We start from the raw sequence: 20522 nt of genomic DNA, 5'->3' as shown, positions 1-20522 counted from the left end.
GGTTTTATGAACGCTTAGCTTAAATGGGTAGATTAATTTAGTTATATTAACGTCCCGTTGTAAAGCAACACTAGGGCTATTTTGGGGTGGACCTTGTAATTTTGAGCCACTGTCAGATGACGAGGATGACATCTGAGCTGGCGCCCCCTCTCCATCCACACCAGCGGGAGGATGCTTGGTCTTGACGGATTTAACGTGCAAAAGACCCCCTTACACGATGGTTCTTTGGTGGAATCTGGTATCGAACCTGAAACCCTACTGATCACGAGAAAAGGCCTTGCCACCAGGTCACCGCGGCACTTAAATGGATAGATCAATGTGTTATTTTGAATGCTATTTATCTATTATCATTAATAGTAATCACTATTAATTTTATTCTTAACAAATGGTAACATTTTCTAGTTAATCGAACTTTAAAATCTAATATTATGAATCTTTATTAATTTTAATCATCGACATTTATTCATACTAACCACATTTATTACTTGAACCGAAAATATGAATGGCAACTAATTACTTATCTCCTTAGTTTAAAATTACCAATCTAATGAATAATATTTTCTAATGAAATGTTTACTTGTTTCGTTTTTATTTATTGATGATTAATATTTAACTTTATTTAATGATGAGAGCATAAATCAAAATTTACATTTTTCTAATGTAAAATCCCTGTTAATGATATATGATACAATAGATAGATTATTTTATAAATAAATTGAAAGGAACATATTTGTATGGTTATTAGTAAGTCTCTGAGCGTTTCCGCGCTTTCCGTTATACATTTATATTATTAATTAATCCATTTAAACTTGCCAACCGACAGATAATTTATTTAATTGATAGATTGAAACAATTGAAATATGTATGCCATCTACGGTAGTAAGTTTTCTTAATCATTTGACTTATTTTAATAATGTAGCAGTTTTCGGTACATTGCATTTTATTGACATATATTATTGGAAATAAATTCATACATAACATATAATTTTTTATATGAATTTAACGCCTATCAATATGTGTATGTTATTGTTTTGTTTTAAAAAAATGCAAATTTAGCTTATAGTAGCATTGCTTTTATAGAAGCATGCATTTGTTTGCACTGTTTCAATAATACTAGCGACGGTAAATATAAAGATACATTATCTCATATTATCTTGTCTCAATGTTATTTATTGGAATTCAGCCATTTATCCAGATCAATCCGAACGCAAATGATAATATATGTGTCTGCGAATGTAGCAATCAGATAAGTAAAATGAAAGCAAATTTTTAAGTAGAAATGATGTCGATTCTAAGAAGAATGTTTCATCTAATTTTTCTTTAGTAAACTATACAGATTACCCATTTAAGCACAAAGACTGCGTTATGTATGGTAAAAGAACATTTTATATTTTTTGTCTCATTCTTTTGTTTGAGAAATCTTTCGTCTGAAAGTTTGAGTTATTATACTATTTGTTATCAAGAGCGTCCAATAATTTATTTGTGTTCTTGAGTTTTCTTTTGTTTCGCCTTCCCTGGCTAGTATTGCTTGGCACCATATTTCAAACCATGGTAAGTGTAGTTTGACAGCTGGCTATTGAAATCCACTTCGGTTGATTAACAAAGTACTTTCTTCTTGTCTACCGAGGTTACTTAAATCTCTTCCTTCTTGAAATATTAGATGTCTTGGAGACGTTCCTTGCATGTTTCCTTCTTTGTGGATTTCATGAATAAAAGAATGACTTCTGTTGTACTACCTTACATAAGCAGCTGTATTAAAACACCCACTCAGAAAAATTCAAATTCTAATAGACTCAGGTCCCAAATCTTTTTTTTATGGCCTTTCAAAAGCATTTGTATTTTATTTATGCTTTTTGAAACAACAAAGACTGTTAGTTATAACTTTGTTTATGAAAAAATGGATATGTTTCCTTGGGGGATGTACTTTTCTAGTATTCGAAATTTTAAGAATTCGAATCTTCAAACAGCAAGGGGGAGGACTGGAAAACAATATGGAAATGGAATGGAATATTACCCCAAATTTCGAAATATTGACAGTTAAATGTGCCATGTTCAATCTGTCAATATTTGATTTTTTCTAACTTTGAAGTTTTAGAAATTATTTGCATGATCTTACGATGAAGTAATAATGTCCCTAGAACCAACCTCGCATATGAGCTGAAATACATTTATCAAAAAAGTTTGTTTCGTATTCTTGATTCTTTTTCCCAAGAATGTAAAAGAAATCATAACCAAGTGCTAGTTATAAAAATGTAGCATAAACTTTTATAAATTCAAAAACAGAATTTTTGACTTTTAGAATTTGATATATAAAACTAATTTAATTGCAAGTTATTTTAATTTACAAGATATTTATGCATTAAACCCTTGCAACATTGACGAAACAATTAGATATAATTGTGTGTAAACACAAATTAATTATATATGAAAATCATTCTGTTATGAAACATATGCTTAGAGACGAAAAAAAGTGGATATTATAAGAATTAAAAATGTTATTTAAAAAACTGGAGTTTTTTAAATCAAAGTCACAACTAAAAAATGTATTGAAAATTCTTGTAAATAAAATGTGTACACATATTAGATTTGAAAATCCTTTATGGAAATATAGTAAAAATTGTTTTATAGTTAATGTTCAAAAGAAATTGTGGTTAAATTTTGAATGTAATTCGATGAAATAAAATGGAAAAGAAATTGCAAATTGTAAAATCATCAGCCATTCTAGTTTCTTACTGCAAAAGCCTCTATTAAAATGATTGTTTCGGTAATATTCATTGCAATAAAATATATCCACTTTTGAGACAATATTTTCAATGCATGCACTTTTGAAAATTTAGTTAATTAAGAAAGCGACGACCATAAATTAAACATTGCTCATATTTCAATATTTGTGAAAAACAAATATGAAGAACGTAACAGACATTGCTATAACAAAATTACTTACATTAATTAAATTTGCAATAAAGTTTAATAGCACCACAAATAAAATTAGTAATATATAGCTACAAATTGTAATGTATTTTGAATTATAAAAAAAAAAATATTAAATATTAACACTTGTCGGTACCCAAAGTATGCTCAACGTCGGTACCCAAAAATATATCGAAGTCTAATTAAAATATATTTTTAAAATGTTGTTAAACAACTTTCAAAGAGTTATTAAAACAACCACGAATACTTCATGTTTTCTTATGTATTAGAATTTAAATCAATTTTATTATCTTCAGATATTTTTATATATAAAACTTGAATCTATGCTAGTTATTTGATCAGTTATTTAAATAAAATCGAGAGTTGGTATTTAAGAATCATTTTTTTTATACTTTTCATCAAAACTTATCAGTGAGTTTAAAAAAAAACGATTTCTGACTAAAAATATATTATATATTAACTGAGAAACTCTCCAAATTACAAACATTCATTTTGCTATTTGGAAATGGAATGATGTAGATCTCTAATCATCATCCGGATTTCTTCAAAAAATAATAAACCCCCTTACAAATTTCTTCAAAAAATAATAGAATAAGAATGCTGCTTTTATTCTTTTGGAACTTTCTGATGTATCGCAGAACTGCAATCGTCTGACAAATCGAAGTGAACCCCATTGCATCTTCCCACTTTCTCTTTTTTCTTTAGGCCTTCAATCGCCCATTCTTTCATCGATTTTCTTAGAATCCCACATCCAGTTATTTTGTATTAAGGCAAAAGTTTATTTATGCATAGAAAGCTTTACTAATATAACAATAAGCATGTTATAACCAAATGAGAAATGTCTTATTAAAATCACATCGATTTTAGAAAATCGTCCAGCTTGTGTCTAAAATATATGAATGCACCTGATGTGCTAATTTGACTGTGAATTAGCATCGCAATAACAGTCTAATTCTCAAACACAATATTATGACAATCCACAAAAATAAAAATAAAAAGAGTTCACCGAAATGCTACTAATTGAAAACAGATACCAATTTTTTGTCAGAGCTTAGAATATAGTCCAAATGTGGGCATTCATCAGGCAATGAACCAAGTTGGTCATTTGTCTAGATCAGGACATGAATGTTTTTTTCTTCTTTCCTTTTCTCAAAAAAACAGAAGAAGAATGATGCATTGATTCTTCTCGTGCTTCTTCATGTATTGCTGAGCTACACTCGTCAGACCAATCGAAGGGAACCCCATCACGTCTTTCCACTCTCCCTTTTCCTCTAGACCTTCAATCTCCCGAGCCTTTCAATTGATTTCCCTTGACTTCATCGTCCAGCCACCTAATGGATAACATGTGTTTTGTTAATTCTGCTCACTCGATCAATGGACTGACACTGGAGACTGAAGTTGCTTCTTCTCTGCTTTTACCTGGGCAATTTTTTTCAATGAAGGTTTGTCTATTTTTTGAGGGGATTTTAAGTGCATTTCCTGATAGAATCTGGAATGTAAGATCTATAGAAGGGCTCAGAAATATATGTTCGTCAATATTTCTATACATTGCTTATTTTCATCTTTCATCCACTTTGAATTAGAAATTATGCGACAAGAAATTCCACAACTATTTAGAAATAAAAATGCAGTCTCCATAGTGCATACTTTTTTGTACGACAATATATTTTGACATTAGCTACTGAAGTTGTTTTTCATTTTTTTTTCTCAATGAACATATGTCTATTTTTTAGAGGGTTTTAAGTGCACTTCCTGAGAGAATTTGGAATGCAAGATGTATAGAAGGGCTGAGAAATTATTTCTGTCAATATTTCTATTCACTGCTTGACCTTATCTTTCATCCACTTTGATTTAGAAACTATGCCCTTCAAGTAATTTCACAACTATATAGAAATAAAAATGTCGTCACCATACTGTCTATTTTTGTGTAGGACAATTCCTTTTGACACTGGAGACTGAAATTGCTTCTTCTTTGCTTTTACCTGAGCATTTTTTTCAATGAACGTTTGTATACTTTTAAGGGTATTTTAAGTGCATTTCCTGATAGAATTTGGAATGCAAGATCTGTAGAAGGGCTGAGAAATATATTTCTTTCCACTGCTTATCTTCATCTTTCATCCACTTTGATCTGGAAATTCAACTACCCTAGCAATTTTACAACATCATATTGCATAGTTTTGTGTAGGATAATATAATTTTTATTATATATTCGTATTTATCACAGAAATTTTTATAGGAAATACCGCACAAAGTGCTTGAGTTTTAATGTTCCTGTTTAATGATTTTGAACCCAAATGCATCAAAATTTCATCGGACATACACTAAGACCCATATTGGAAGCCTGCTATTGTTGTGTAGAAATCAGAAGAATAACTCCAACCTCAGAGGTTTCATCTAAACACGGTACAGAATCATGAAGTTCTATGATCACGGTACAGAATCATGAAATACTTTGATCACGGTACGAAATCATGATGTTCTTTTGTTAATCAATTTTTGAATTTATTTTCTACCAGAAAGCAGATTTAAAATAATTTTCAAAGATGTCATTGGTCAAATGAATCATTTACTGCCGTCCAAAAAATTACACTCCATGGCTGTATAATTTACCCATAATGAAAGATTGTTTATCTAATTTTGTAAGTTTTCACAATAATTTGCAACAAGATTTGAAGGTAACGAATAACAAGGATTATCAAAAGACAACTTTTAATTTCCAGCATTTTTCTCTTAATCATTCATCTATCGCTCCAACAAATATTTATACGCAGTTTTAAGAATTAGAAAAGTTTTAATTAATTAAAATTGGTGCGCGGAGCAAATAGATGTGAAACCAAATTCTTTTAATAATTAATCAGGTATCGGAAGAATAATTCCTTAACAGCCTACAATGTATAATATTTTTACAGAAATATTTTGATCAAGTCTATAGAATTTTATATTCGTAACACTGAAGTCATGTTCTAGAGCAATGGAATGAAATGAAAATATGTTAGTATTGAATTTCAAAACATTAAACATATTTCAATAGTTTGTCATCTAAAAAAGGTAAAATATTATTTAAAATAATCTACATATATATATAGTGCATACATATTTACCGTATGCAAGTAGGATTTTCCAATTTATTGAAATTTCTAAAATGTCATAGATTAAATTAAATATTTTCAGAGATTTCTGATTTAGTTCTTGATAAATTGTGTATTGACCATAAAAGAATACATGTTTATGGAATATTTTTCGTTTATGTTTGTTTTATTTTACCTGTTTTGACTATTTCAAAAATAGTGTTTTGATTTGACATTTATGTACTCACTCTTTGTACTAAAAGCTTTGTTATTTTCTAAATATTAGCTTACAATTAAAAGGTCAAATTTCACTTATATGTTCAATGTATTTTGGCATAGTTATAATTACTTGAATATTATTACTAATTTAAATATTTTTATACCTACTATTTACTAATCATCTAAAATTTTGTAAAGATGATCATATGTGAAATTGCCATGCTAATTAATCAATATATTCTTTTTTTTTGCTTGAATTTATAAGAAATTTATAGAAGTGATTAATTTCTTTGTCCTGTAAGTATATTATATAAGACAGTAAGACATAAAAAATGGACAATTATTATTGAGATATGTGGATTGTACAAATATTTACCCTATGTTCAGAATGTAAAGATGTTTACCTAATTAAATTAAATGGTTATTTTTTCCATTTTCATCACTTCAAGCATATATAATAAAGATTTAAATAGTTTTCAATATGATATATGGAAAGTAATAAAGTTACTATGAGAGGAAATTTTAGGGTCATTCATTCATCGTAGTATAGCATTATTTCATTTCTAAAGATTAGATTTCTTTTCAACGGATTAAGGAAAAATTCTGCACAAAAATTATTTCTCTTACATTAATTTTGAGTAAACAAACTGTGTGTGTGTGTGTGTGTGTGTGTGTGTGTGCGTGCGTGCGTGCTTACCTATACAAGCAGCTTTTCCAAAGATGAAAATGTTAAAGTATATGATGGAAGTTACCTAAAATCTTAAATTCTGACACACATTGCTATTTCTAAACACGTTTTTTAATGATAAATTTAATTTTCGGCGAAAACGCATATACACATTCGAAAAATAAAACATTTTATTTTCATTTCTTCTCAGCATTATACGAAAGTACAGATGAAAAACTTACAAAGAAAGTAAGGTGAATCAAATGTGATCAAATTAAATTTTAGTTTTCCTAATAAAAATAAGCAAATTTTCAAAAGTAGAAGAATAAATGAAGCGTTTATTCTGCAAGATTTTATCTTTTATCTTAGAGATAAAAAAAATAACAATTGCTCTTAGAGACAAAAAAAAAAATATATATATATATATATATAATTGTCATCTCCCAAACGAATGCATCTTTTCAAATATGAGCTTCATTCAATAATATAATTTGCAAAATGTCAGGAGTCGAAATGATTTCATTTCCTTTTGAATAAGATTTATTTTAAAAGGAAGCAAATGTGATATCGCAAAGAAAGCAAATGTGAGATCACTTTACAAATAATTTGCTATTTCTTTGAACTTTAGCTTAGATTAAAAATATGCTGATATTGATTAGAATAAAATATGAATATTTTTTCGTTTATTTTCAACACTATTACACAATTATTTAAACATAACAATTGTATTCTAACAAACCTAAATTATCTTTTATGCGTGTTATAAGAAATAGGCTGGAAGAACGAAATATTTAAAATTTAAATAAAATGTAAATATTTAAAATTAATTAGCTATTGTAATTTTGCATCTTTGTAAGCGATTCATCAAATTTTGGAGACATTTGTAAACAATGTTACTAGTTTCTGAAATTAAAGTACAATATTATTAAGCAAAAATAATGTCTTTATTTAGAATATCATTATAAAATTTTCTTCCATTTTTCTGAATAAATGTAAAGTAATAAAGTGTGAAAGTAGTCATTTGAATATTAATGAAATTCGAAGATTTTTTATCGGACAAAGATAAGAAAAATGTTGTTGAAGTAATAAATTGCTTTCAACAGAAAAATACTTTGTAATGAACGCTGTTAACTCTATGAGCCTTGACCGCTCATTATCGCCCCATTCGACTGGGGCCTGACTCAGACACTTTGGGGCGGTTAAATGAGTTTAAGGGTTCAAAAGTATTACATTTATACTCATTTTACCACCCCAAAGCGCCTGAGTCAGGCCTCTGTCGAACGGGGCGATATCGGGTGGGCAGGGATACCATTCAATATTAGTTTTGCATATTTATGTATTATCTGCATACAGTTATACAGTAATTATACAATACAGTAATACAGTAATTATGCATATTACCATAAAAGAAATTTTAAAAATATAATTTTTATCTTACCTGTTAATTTTTCTGCTTTCTGTAGTGTTGTTGCGAACAAAGGATAAGGCGGACTCCTGCCTTTTCCATTACTAGCATAAACAAGCAAGCGTAGTGCAGTGCTGCTGGGTAAACCTTGTATGACGAAGGATGGCTGTGGCAAGGTGACATTTGATCGCAATTTACCAATTTCTTTATCATAAACTACAAGGGTAAATACTTGAGGCAGTCCCCCATTGTATCCTTCAATGCAGTCAACTTGAATGGAGCTTTCAGTGTGGTTGACGACAGAGCAGTTTAGTAAGGCTTCAGGAGGACCTAGAAATAATTTTAAAAAAATGAAATTATTCGCCAAACATCCATTGTCAATGATAATTCGTATAAACAATACTGAAAATTTTACACAATGAATCATTAGAATCTTGTTGAATTCCCATCCATGATTGTAAGACCAATCATTGCATGGTAAGACTGGTAATACAATACTTACATAATAACTAAAACAAAATCTACTTCAGTTGTTTGAGTAAAGATTATAACACGATATATTACCAATATAATCATAAATTGACTACTCCTACCTGCCCTAAGGTACAGGAAAAAAAAAGAATTACAGGGCCAAGAGAAAGCAACACTCGTCCTAAGGGCTATCACCAACCACGGTACAATCCTTCCAGAGAGAATAAAGTCATGCCTTCAACGGAAGGTAGTCAACCCTCACTATTTATTTACCCACCAGTTTGGCGAGAACCAACCACCATACTGGAAGCTTCTCATTCTCATACCTCCGGATGGGAGATGTTACAAACATAAATAGTTCCTGAATCTTGAAAGTGACAAACGAGGCAGCTTTTCTTGAGAAATATTCTATTTTCTCTTTGTAGCTTTACAATTGAAATTTTGGATTTTTCATAGTTGGCAAGTTATAATTTGTTAAAAAATATATAATTTAGTTCATTTATAATAATGCGTATCTAATTATTAGCAAGCGCTTCTAACTTTCACTCAAAACAAATGCAATATAGATATTAGAGTAAAGAAAATTTTAGTACAACATTTGAAGGTGATGATGCTCTATGGTAACTTCTTCATCATCATAATGTTGTGTTCATTTTAAACATATGAACTTTTACTATAACGTGTGCTCCTGACTTTATATTAGATTGATGACATATTATAATATTTCGAATTTATTGCACATTCAAATTCATTTACTCTAAAGTACTTGAGTATGATCGAGACGAAATTTTCAAACAGTGTTAATATTTTAAAATTTAATTTTTTGCAAAAAAGGGATTAAAATTTACCCTAGAAAGAAATCTAGGAAATAAAAATGCATCTTTTAAAAGAAAAACGTATTTTCAAAAAGTATAAAATATTTATTTATTGTGAGAGGCTATAATGTGGTTTAAAATAAAAATGATTTAATTAAGTAATTTATCAAATGACCAGCTCAGGGTTATGAAAATAAATTAAAAAAATATATTTACTTAATTTTATGAACTAAGAAATAAACAGTATCTCGGTCCTCTTTATTATAAATAACAGATTCGTAAGAAAAATATTGTATATTTAAAATTTTTTTACACATTTAAAAACTTACTTAATGTGTTTAAATGGGCAGATTGCTTATTCTATAGTTCAGGAATTGCAGAATGCAATAATTAAGAACCCATTTTAACTAGTGAGAATTCTGGTTAAAAGTATTTAGTGAACTTTAGAATTTCAGAAAATAACATTTAGAGATTTAAAATGCTTTAAAGCATAATTTATGCATTTATAAAAAAAATAATGAAACTTCATAAAAATGAACGTTTAGAACTCGAGGAAATTTAAACAATTTAGTAAAGTAAACTCTTCTAAAATAAGAATATTGCGTATTGTTATATTCGTTAAAAATTTGACTTTCCAACGTACTTTAAGGCTTCTGGGTTTTCCGCATCATTTGAATATTTTGATAATTATCTTAGTACATATTTAATATTAATTAGAATTTCTTTGAATGTTTGATGAAGGCAATTTTCTGCTTGAATAGAAGAAAGCTGAAATTAAATAGATGCTGATCCCTCCGAGTTTTATATTTTACTTCCATTTAATTGTTTTTGAAAGCAGTTTGATAAAACAAATGATAAATTCCATACATGTACGTTTTTTTTTCCTAATATAAAGAGGGCAACTGTTGAATGAAATAGCCTATAAAATAAAATATTATTATACCCATATTGAATTTTAAATTAATATTATATGCATTAAAATTCATTAATTATTGTATTTTTTATTTCCATGGTTGCTTACAAATGAGTTCAAAAATTAAATTTTCGTTCGAAAATTATTCAATAGAATGGTCATATCTGGTCTAGTGGTTTCATAATTGCATTAATATGCAATATCTAATGAATAGAAAATGAGTCCCTAGAGAATAAATGAAATTAAATTCAGAAGAAATTAATTATCATTTTCATTAATTTAAATTAATAGTTATTTTTCCACCATCATTAATGTTTCTAGAGGTACAAACGTTTCAATGAAATAGAAGAAAACATTTAATTAATTAAATAAAGATATTTCAAAAATTCAACATATATCCAATTCAAAGTTAATAAATTTTCATTAAGTGTTATGAACATTACATATTCTCTAAAAGTAAAATACTTCATTAAACAGATTCATTTTAATTTTCGAAGCACATCTTTAATTTAAAAGCGTTAAACAAATTTAAATTCCATTTACGAAAGCATGTTACTGTTTTTCAAATTAGGAAGAAAAAAAAACATTTTCACAGTTCGTTAACTTTATCGAAGATAATCGCTAGAGCATTGTAAAAAGTTAGGAAAAAAAGTTAGTATTAACTCGTCAAAGATGAAAAGAAAAAAGTTACTAACTCATAAAAATCGCCCTAAAAGAAAAAGGCTTTTAGATGCAAGTATATAGAGCTAAATAAATGTCGTTCTGGGATTTCTAGAAACAACGCCCTGAACAATGGGAACTCATTATCTTAATGAAAGTTTTCTAGACTCTAAAATGATTGGAGGACCATGGTTTTAACATGTGAAAAGAATTCTTTGGGATTAATATTTCTGTGAGCCCTACAAAACACCTTATTATTCCAGTGGGGCGCTGATTACTATTATTATTATTACGCTGTTCACACAATGGCAGTGAGATTAATTAAAGAAGTAAAGTCTTAAAAACTTCATATTGATTTTTTAAGGTTTTTTCTCTTCTGCTTTCAGCACACTTTTATCCATTTAGAATGATTGTTTAAAAGAAAGCCTCGAGGTAATTCAATATTTTACGCTGAACCAAAAAGTTAAATGGATTAGAAGCAAATATGGAATTTTTTTATTGAATTTATTACTCTTTTTTAGAGAAAAAAGTACAGAAAAGTAAAACTTTTTTCCTTCCTTCAGAAGTATATATAGAGAGATATTCTACTTCGCATGTAAGGAATAAAGAATCTTACAATAACTTTTTTTATAGTTCAGATGAATTTTATATGCATGCTGTTTATATGATAATATAGAGAAAAATTCAACGATAAATGTAATTAGTTTTAGTCCAGAAAGAGTGCTTGCAAAATGGATTTTAAATATCATATTAGTTTACTTTGCACATTTAAAGGACATTTATAATCTTTATTGTAAGTATTTTAAATGTTATATGTTTATTACTAAATTACTTATTTGAATTTTTTAAAAATATGTAACAAGGAATTCGACAGTTTATTATTATTATTATTATTATTATTATTGTTGTTGGAAATGTTGAAACTCTTAAATATGTTTGAATTCACTTTTTCTTTGTACAACCTTTAAAATACATGAATTAATTTTTCTAAATATTGGTATTTTATATACATGTAACTCGTTTTTATTATGCTGTCTAATTTAAATCTTCGATTTCTACTGCAAAAATTATTCATTAAAATTTTAGTACGATAATTGGTTTGCACAGATGTTATAAAGAGTTTTTCTACTCTTTTTTAAATATTATTTTTAATAGATTTTTGCTTACTCGATTTTGCAAAAGATATGCTGTTTTAGATTATTTCTGGAAATTCATAGATTGATACTTGATTAAATAAATTTCAAAATCCAAACGAATTCTCTTTTATAAGAATAATATTTAATATCTGATTAAAAATTTGGTATTGGTATAAATAATGTTAATCTTTATATTTTAAATTTATTACAGATTACATTTAAAATCTCTTTTTGAGTAACGTTGAAACTTGCTATATGCATCTATGTATTAATTGCTAGTGAGTTAAACATTAAAAAAAAACACCTCATATTATTTATCCAAATTTGCTCAATCTCTGCAGTTCATTATATACAGTAATAATTATATTTTCAACTGCAGATCAAACATATTTTTATATATTTTGCTAAATTAGTTGTTTTTAATTTGACACTAAATGTCATTTTTTTTTCTTACTGAAGCGAATTTTTGTTAACAATTTCAATTTCATAAATACTTTTTACCAATTTTTAATAGAATGATACGTAATTAATATAACAAAATAAATTTTCTTGTTGTAAATTAATGTGTTTTTCTTAATGTTTTTTCAGCATACTTTTGATGAATTAAAAAGTATAAAGACTACGCAAGTATGTCTAATTCAACAGTTTTCTACAAAACTAGCTTGAGACTATTCTATTAGGAGTCCTGTGTGAACTTTTTGTATAAGTTTCTCTCTGTATAAGTTTTAGAATATCTGAAGCAATGCCAATTATGTTTATATCTTAGATGCGGGCACTGTATAACTTTAGGAATCACTGGAACATTTAGTTATCCGTGGTAAATTTGTTTGCTGTCTCAGGCTAGGAGTTATTCTGTAATCATTTATCTTCAAATATTTGTTCCTATGTAACTAATTTGATCTCAAAGCTGATTACATAACACACTGTTGAGCAGCTCGGTAGCAAAGTCACGAATCGAACTATCCCAAGTTTGCTTGTGAATCACATGCTTTGAATCAAATTATTATTACAGGAACTTTAACATTGGGAGAATGATAGTACAATTCTCAATAGCAGAGAGCCTGTAAATCTGTGGTGGATTGCTACCAAAATGTTCCAGTGATTCTTAAAGCCAGAGGCTATGCCCATGTAACTAGCAGAACTAATATTGATTTAGTTCTTCTAAAATTTGTATATGGCTATAAATAAATTGTACGCAATTTGTTTCCAATTTGGTGATTGCAGTGAATGACCATACACTTTTCAAGAAAGTAAAGATATATTAACACTCGTAACTATATCATTTCAAAACATAAATTTTGAACTTACGTACAAGTTTTCAATAATTATCAGAAAATTATTAATGTTTATCATCAATTAATATAAAAAAGAATATGCATGAACTGTATTGATTTTAAATGTTAAAGCTTTAATGAAATTAAAATAGTGTACTTTTTATTATTATGAATCACATTTTATTTTAAATCACGTTCTTAAGGATAAAGTTTGCTTACAAATGTAATTTAAATATCAGTTGCCATTATGATATCACGACAATGTTGATCCTATTATTTACTTATCGCAAACGAATTCGCCGTGATAACTATTTCAGATTTAAAATATTGTATGAAACTTCAAATATCATAGGACTTTTAAAGCTGTCAAAAATGTCCGTTACCTACATCATAAACATAAAATAAATAAATAATAACGGTCATTATACAGTTATTAATGACTTAGCTGCTTGAAGTATATTTTCAAAACTTTCAATTTGTCTTTTAAATTTAAAATTTAAAATATAATCAGATTACTTTCAGTTTAAAAGTATAAATAATATGATTATATTCATTGCATCTGAATCAAATATTATAGTCTGTCTAAAATTCTTTTTTTACCACTCAGTCTGTAAAAATTATATTGGCTCAAAGTACTTATTTACCTGGAAAGAAAAAGAACTTAAAAAGATTTTTCGCAACTATAACAGATGTGCCTTAAAGGGACGACGAACTCTATTAGGCATTTTAGTGAATTATTTACTTAGAGTTATAAATTTTTGTATGCATATGTATTAAAATATAAATACGTCAAATTGCTTTAAAAAACATTTTAAAACAAAATATTAAAAAAAAAATTAAAAGATGTATAATTTTTTTTAAAAAAATTTTGAAATATTCCAGGAGAATTTTTTTTTTTTCCTTTATTATCCAATATAAATTTATTTCGAATAAAACTGCTGTATGATTTTGTAATTCCGATTAAAAGTTAATCTTTTAGAAATGTTTTCATAAGAATTTTATGTTTTTCGGAACTAAAATGGACTTTTAAAAAAACTCGAATACATACATACTCTAATTGAAATGCGTACTCTATTTTATTTTAATGTTTAACTAAAAAAATTTACTATCAATTCTATTTAATTTCTACAAAAATTAAGATACCTGGAACATATCAAAGATATTTAAATCTAATTACAATATTATTTTGAGGAAAATAATTAAAATGTGATTTTTTATTCTATATATTTGAAATATTCCTTTTTATTAAACAGTATATATTATAACACTATTTTTGCTGAATAAAAACATATTTTTTGGTGAGGAAATGATTAAAATAAAATTTCATATTTGTCCATTTTTGCTTACTTCATAATCCACTATCCCCATAAATAAATATATGCATTCTTTGAAAAACGTTATGTTATGAAAAGGTTTACCTGCAGGAACAATAGAAAACAGACATGGCTCCTTTTGCCAGCCTACTTCATTCGTGGCCCAACAAGACAAAGTTCCATACTCGTCGTCTGTGTGTGGAACATATGTGGCAATGCTTTCTCTTCCACTTGAACTGAAATCTGATATATCTAAATTTCGTTCAGAAGCATTGAACCGCCAGTGGAACTCTAGATTAGGAGGATCTGCTTCTAATTCACACAAAACACGAACTGCTTCTAGGCGACCTACGCCATAAACACGTCGCAGACTAGGTCTGCAGACAGGAGCATCTGGAAATATATAGAGGGCAAAAAGCTATGAAAAAGTTGTACGAAATCGCATATATTTTTAAGAATTTTTTAAGGAAAGAATTTTTGTATACATTTTGATTCATGCATGACTTTAGAAGTGCTACTACCGAATCATATAGCTGAATGAAATAAAAGATGAAAAAAGCAATTTTTCCTTTTAATTCTTGATAACTTATTTTTTAATTAAAAAGGAAAGGAAATTCATCAATTTTTTTCGCCCAAATTCCACATTGCATTAATTTTTAATATTTTTGAATCTTTTCATTTTCGTTCATTTTAAAAGAAACTAAAGAAGTTAATGAAATTAAATATATCTATTCGACAATCTTACTCCGTGGAAAAAAAAATGAATTTCAGTTGCTTCCAAATAAATTTCGTAATATTTATGCTTCAATATATTTCATGCATCTCGTTCCAATGTTACCAAAATTTTGCATTTGATTTTTGAAATATACTTTGATAAATTCAAATTAAATTTCTTTAAGAATTTATTAAAATATGAAGCACTTGAAAAAAAACTTTTTCTGTATTTTTAAAAATGTATATGTCTCATCATTCTTAAATTCATTAAATGTTGCTTACAAATCTAAGACTATTTATGAAGGTATGTTTTAGAAATTTTTATTATCAAGCATTAACCCATTATTTAAAATTCCATGTAAAAAATGTCAGTTTTAAAAAAAGTCAAACTTTTTGTATCATTATATCTAAACTATACACAATTTTAAATTACGAATATAAGTATTTAAATTCATCATATTTAAATTCTTAAAATATGCTTATGAAAGACAATTTGATGGAACAATTATATATATATAATTCTAAATAATTAACTTAGTATGCTAATATTCTACTATTTCTCAAAGAGAGTGTTTGAAATATTGAAACAGTAAAGCGCATTAAAAAGTAAACTTTATATTGATAGTACAGAACATCAGTTTTGCATTTACTTATGAAATGATAACGCTGCTTACTGGCAGTAAGCAGTTAGATTAGCCACATGTTTCAACAAATATGCATCTGTTTTAATTATTTAAATGATCAATTTACTTCTTTTGTGACATCTTTATTTCATGATTTTAGGATAGAATATATGACTGGTATTTTGCAAAAATAACATTAAGTCATAAAAAATGAGACTGATCTATTATAATTTGACATAATAAGTCACGATGAAGTAAATTTAGGTTATAATAATGATAATCGAGAACCTAAAAGCAATTCAAATTATAATATTTGATGAAAAAAGGCGTAATCCCAAATTTAAATTTAGATAGAAAACTCTTGCAAATCTTAAAACAAAACTGGGTTCCATTTCGATTGTTTTAGTCAGTTGTTTTTTAATACTCTCACAAACTAATTTGCAACCATATTACATTGTGTTTTTATGATAAAATGTGTAAAAATAATATCATAATTATTTCATTTTTCCAAAGGTAAAAATATATTTTTCATTTTCAGTTTGAAACGGTATGCTGGAAAAATTTATTAAAGCCACAATTTCTGACTATCTGATCCTCAAGATCTTTTTTAAGTTATTGGATGATAGCTTAAATCTTTGCAGAAACGAATGACTTTTAAATTTGTTTCTATTTGTATGATTATTTATTATTATTATTATTTTTATTGGTGATTTGAAATAATATAAAAATTGTACTGAGAGAACTTTCATGAATACATGATTTTCCAATTTAAACATAGATATCTCGATTATCATTTACATTGAAATAAAAACTAATTCAAAGTCCCTAATTTACCGTTATTAAAAATAATTTTTGCTTTCAACAGCAAAATATTAATATTCATAATGCATAAGTTTTAACAAAAGAGCTAACAAATTATTAAATTACATTATATCATATTACTTTCCTAAGATCATAAGCAAATTTTAGAAAGCAAATATCATGCAAGCCATGTTTCGAATGTTCTTCTACTTCTATTCAGTTAAATATCTATGCATTTTGAAATCAGTTTGATTTCAAAATTGTCTCTGAATACAAGAGTGTTTGCTTAGGTATTTCTGATTTCTTCATAGAAGAAGATATTTTTTTTCTTTTTCTCAGCTTCTAAGTATATATAATGAAATCCTTACGCTAAGAAATAAGGAATAGAAATAAAGAAATGAAAGCGAAGTTTTTGTTCAAAAACTAATTTCGACGCGAAAGATATTCTAAAATTCTTAGTTTTGTGCAAATATTATAAATGGAACCTAGATTTTCAGTTCTTTCTTACTTTTTTATTCTGTTATTTGTTATATATATATATATATATATATATATATATATATATATATATATATATATATATATATATATATATATATATATATATATATCTGTGATATCCATAAACGGAGAGAAAGGAAATTTTACCCTGTTCTCCTATAGATTCAAATCTAATTTCTTCTCAAAACTTTAAAAGTTAATATAAATAAGCGAAGCATAATTTTTAGAATTGCAGAAACTCTAGAAATACATGGAAATATTTTAAAATAAAAAATAAATCATTTTTTTTAGTTTTATAAGGAACACAATAAAATTTTTATGAATAAAAATATAATCAGATTTTAAATCAGCATTTATTTACAAACTCTATAGGTATACCTTAATATTTTAACTGTGTTGGCCAAAAAAAGTAAACAAAAAAACATATTATAAGCGTAAAGATGTAAAATTAGATTAAAAGAAATTCGATGGATCCCCATAGAAACTTTGAAACTTCCGATACATTATGAAATAACTTGTACCTTATATGAATAATATTTTTTTACGAAGAATTTATCTTCAAAGCCTGTAAACTGTAACAGAAATAAAGACCGAATTATAATTTTTAGCAATATATTATTTCATCTATATATCACCAGAAATATCTCAATAATAAACAGTATTGAATTATTAATAAATAATTTCAATGTCTTTTATAAAAGAAAGAAAATATGAAATCTCAGTAATGAATTCAGCTAAATAAATATTATATATGTCCAGATTCAGTTACTTAATTATTTTAAATATGAGTCATGCATAAATCTAATAATATAAAACTAGCAATTTTTGGCAAACAGCTGATTATAAGGGCTATTAATGACTGAGATATTTAATTTCAGTTATATCGTTTATGTATACACAGGTATGTTCTCACTAAGCTCTCATATTTATCACAATTCCTTAGCAATATTTCTTACAAGTAATTTTTAATATTATATTATGAAAAATATAAAATACATTTATTTTAATAGTATTGCCATTTCATTGGTTAGAGGAACACACAGAAGAGTGGCATCATTGTGCCATTAAAAAAAGATGAGGAAAATCTACTTTTAAATTTCATGTTTCTTTAGCAGGAAGCTAAAATTTCCCTATACGTACTAATCTTATTTCCTAATTGCTCAAATTAATATAATATAAAATATAATAATAAAATATACAATTCGTCTTTTGTTCCAAAGATAAAAGAAAACAATGTGATAATATATTTGAAACAATAAAAACAGTTTCAATTTTTTTGCAATCATTAAAACATTTTCAGTTTTATTACAATAATTTGAAAATATAATCGGACACTATGCAAAAGATAGAATCTTGAAAATGTTTAACATTAAAAAAAAAATGCACAGCAATTAAAACGATATCAATAAATATTATTTCTTGAATTCTAAAATGATTAAAAATGCAGGGTGCGCTATAAATTCATGCAAACTTCAAAAAATTATAATGTAAAAATAATAAGGTACAATTTAGAAGAATACAATTTACAAGAATATGTTTAGAGAGCAATTGAGTTCCTCCTATTATAATTGATTCAATGAATGACCGATAGATGGCACACACATGGTAAACTAAGATAATTTATGCAAATAGAAAATAAAATAAAAAACAGAGCTCGAAATAACACATTTTATTTTAAGGCAAATGATGTTCAACATGATCGCCACCTCAACTTATTAAGCAAAGGAGGTGAGTAATAACGCCTATTCCAGCATCGATGCCACCGATGACATGTTGGAGGATATCTTTTAGTTCCATCAAAGTGATTGGAGATACCCAGAGACAAGATAATTTATGAATTCCCACAATCAAAAGTTCACTAGAGTAATTTCATTTTACATCTAGGACATATCACTCGGTACTCAGTGAATGTGTCTACGATGAACGTCTTGACGGAACGAGTAAAGCGAGACGAGCACTATCTGCATGAAAATGATAGTAGGTAAAATAAGTCTTTGTTGCAAAACAAGCATAATTTGGTATCTCAAAAAAGTGAGGTACAGTTCTGCAATGATAGAACTGGTGTTCCAACTGGATAAGGACAAAAAGAAAGGGCCAGAATGAATGACTTAGTGAAATCACACCAAACAGTCACACGTTGAGAATGCAGTGGTTTCTTTGTGTACTCAAGAGGGTTTGATGTCTACCAGATATGACTGCGTTTACGTACTGACGTCTCCATGCGATGAAAAAATGAGCTTCATCCGTCCACGTGATGTTCAGCAACCATTGTGTGTCATGTTCCATTTGTGGAAATAGCCATACTACAATCGGCTGTTTTTCATCGGAATCTGCAATAAATAATTGATGAAGTAGCTATATCTAGGATGATGCAGTTTCAAGATACCGTGCGGAATGCATTGGATCGACATTACAGGAATCCTAGTTACTCTCTCAGCTTCATATTCACTGTTACTCATCACTGATGTCTCATTTTCCAAATTCCCCATGAAACTTTGCACAAAGGGTTGTGGTCTGCACTGATTGCTAATCTGTCTCTTAGGTAGACGATTTACCATACTCCCCTTTATCTTAAAACAGCGTACAAAATTCAGTATCCCATTCAATGAAATAAGGCTTTTATTCTAATTGATTCCTTTCACCGTGCAGAACTTCTGTAATGCTTCAGGTAGACGTGATTGTATCGTCGTTTTGTAAATGCTTAATCACTAATGCTCTATCAGGCAACGATAGTATGCTGCTGGCATCGAATAGTCGATCCATTTTTAGCCTCGTGTGTTATAGCTATGCTGATTTGCATTAAGAATCTCGGTTTGTTGATGAGCGCCATCTATCGGTCTTTTTACTATCATTTTTAGTGAGAATAACATCCAAAGTTGGAATGTGTTCCGAGTTTGAATATATTCCTGAAAAACACAAATTCTTTGAGCATTATTTTTTATTATGCTTTTTCTTAAAATTTTCAGAAATTTATGGCGCATTCTGCATATTTGATCATAATATTTCTTTAA

At 27.5% G+C, this 20522-nt stretch overlaps 1 protein-coding gene across 1 annotated transcript in view; it reads right to left on the bottom strand.

Moving 5' to 3' along the window:
* The window catches only part of LOC129969050 (hemicentin-1-like), a 456303-nt gene that overhangs the window by 73144 nt on the left and 362637 nt on the right, over positions 1-20522 (bottom strand). Inside the window, exons 7-8 of the mRNA XM_056083458.1 lie at positions 14978-15265; positions 8324-8620 (exon numbers count right to left, since the gene is read on the bottom strand). Coding sequence (XP_055939433.1) covers positions 8324-8620; positions 14978-15265 — 585 coding nt within the window. The remainder of the gene's footprint in view (positions 1-8323; positions 8621-14977; positions 15266-20522) is intronic.

This window comes from Argiope bruennichi, chromosome 5 (genome assembly GCF_947563725.1).
Source record: "Argiope bruennichi chromosome 5, qqArgBrue1.1, whole genome shotgun sequence".
NCBI lineage: Eukaryota > Metazoa > Arthropoda > Arachnida > Araneae > Araneidae > Argiope > Argiope bruennichi.
The sequence above is the reverse complement of the archived record's forward strand: the minus strand, read 5'-3'. Positions and strand labels throughout refer to the sequence as shown.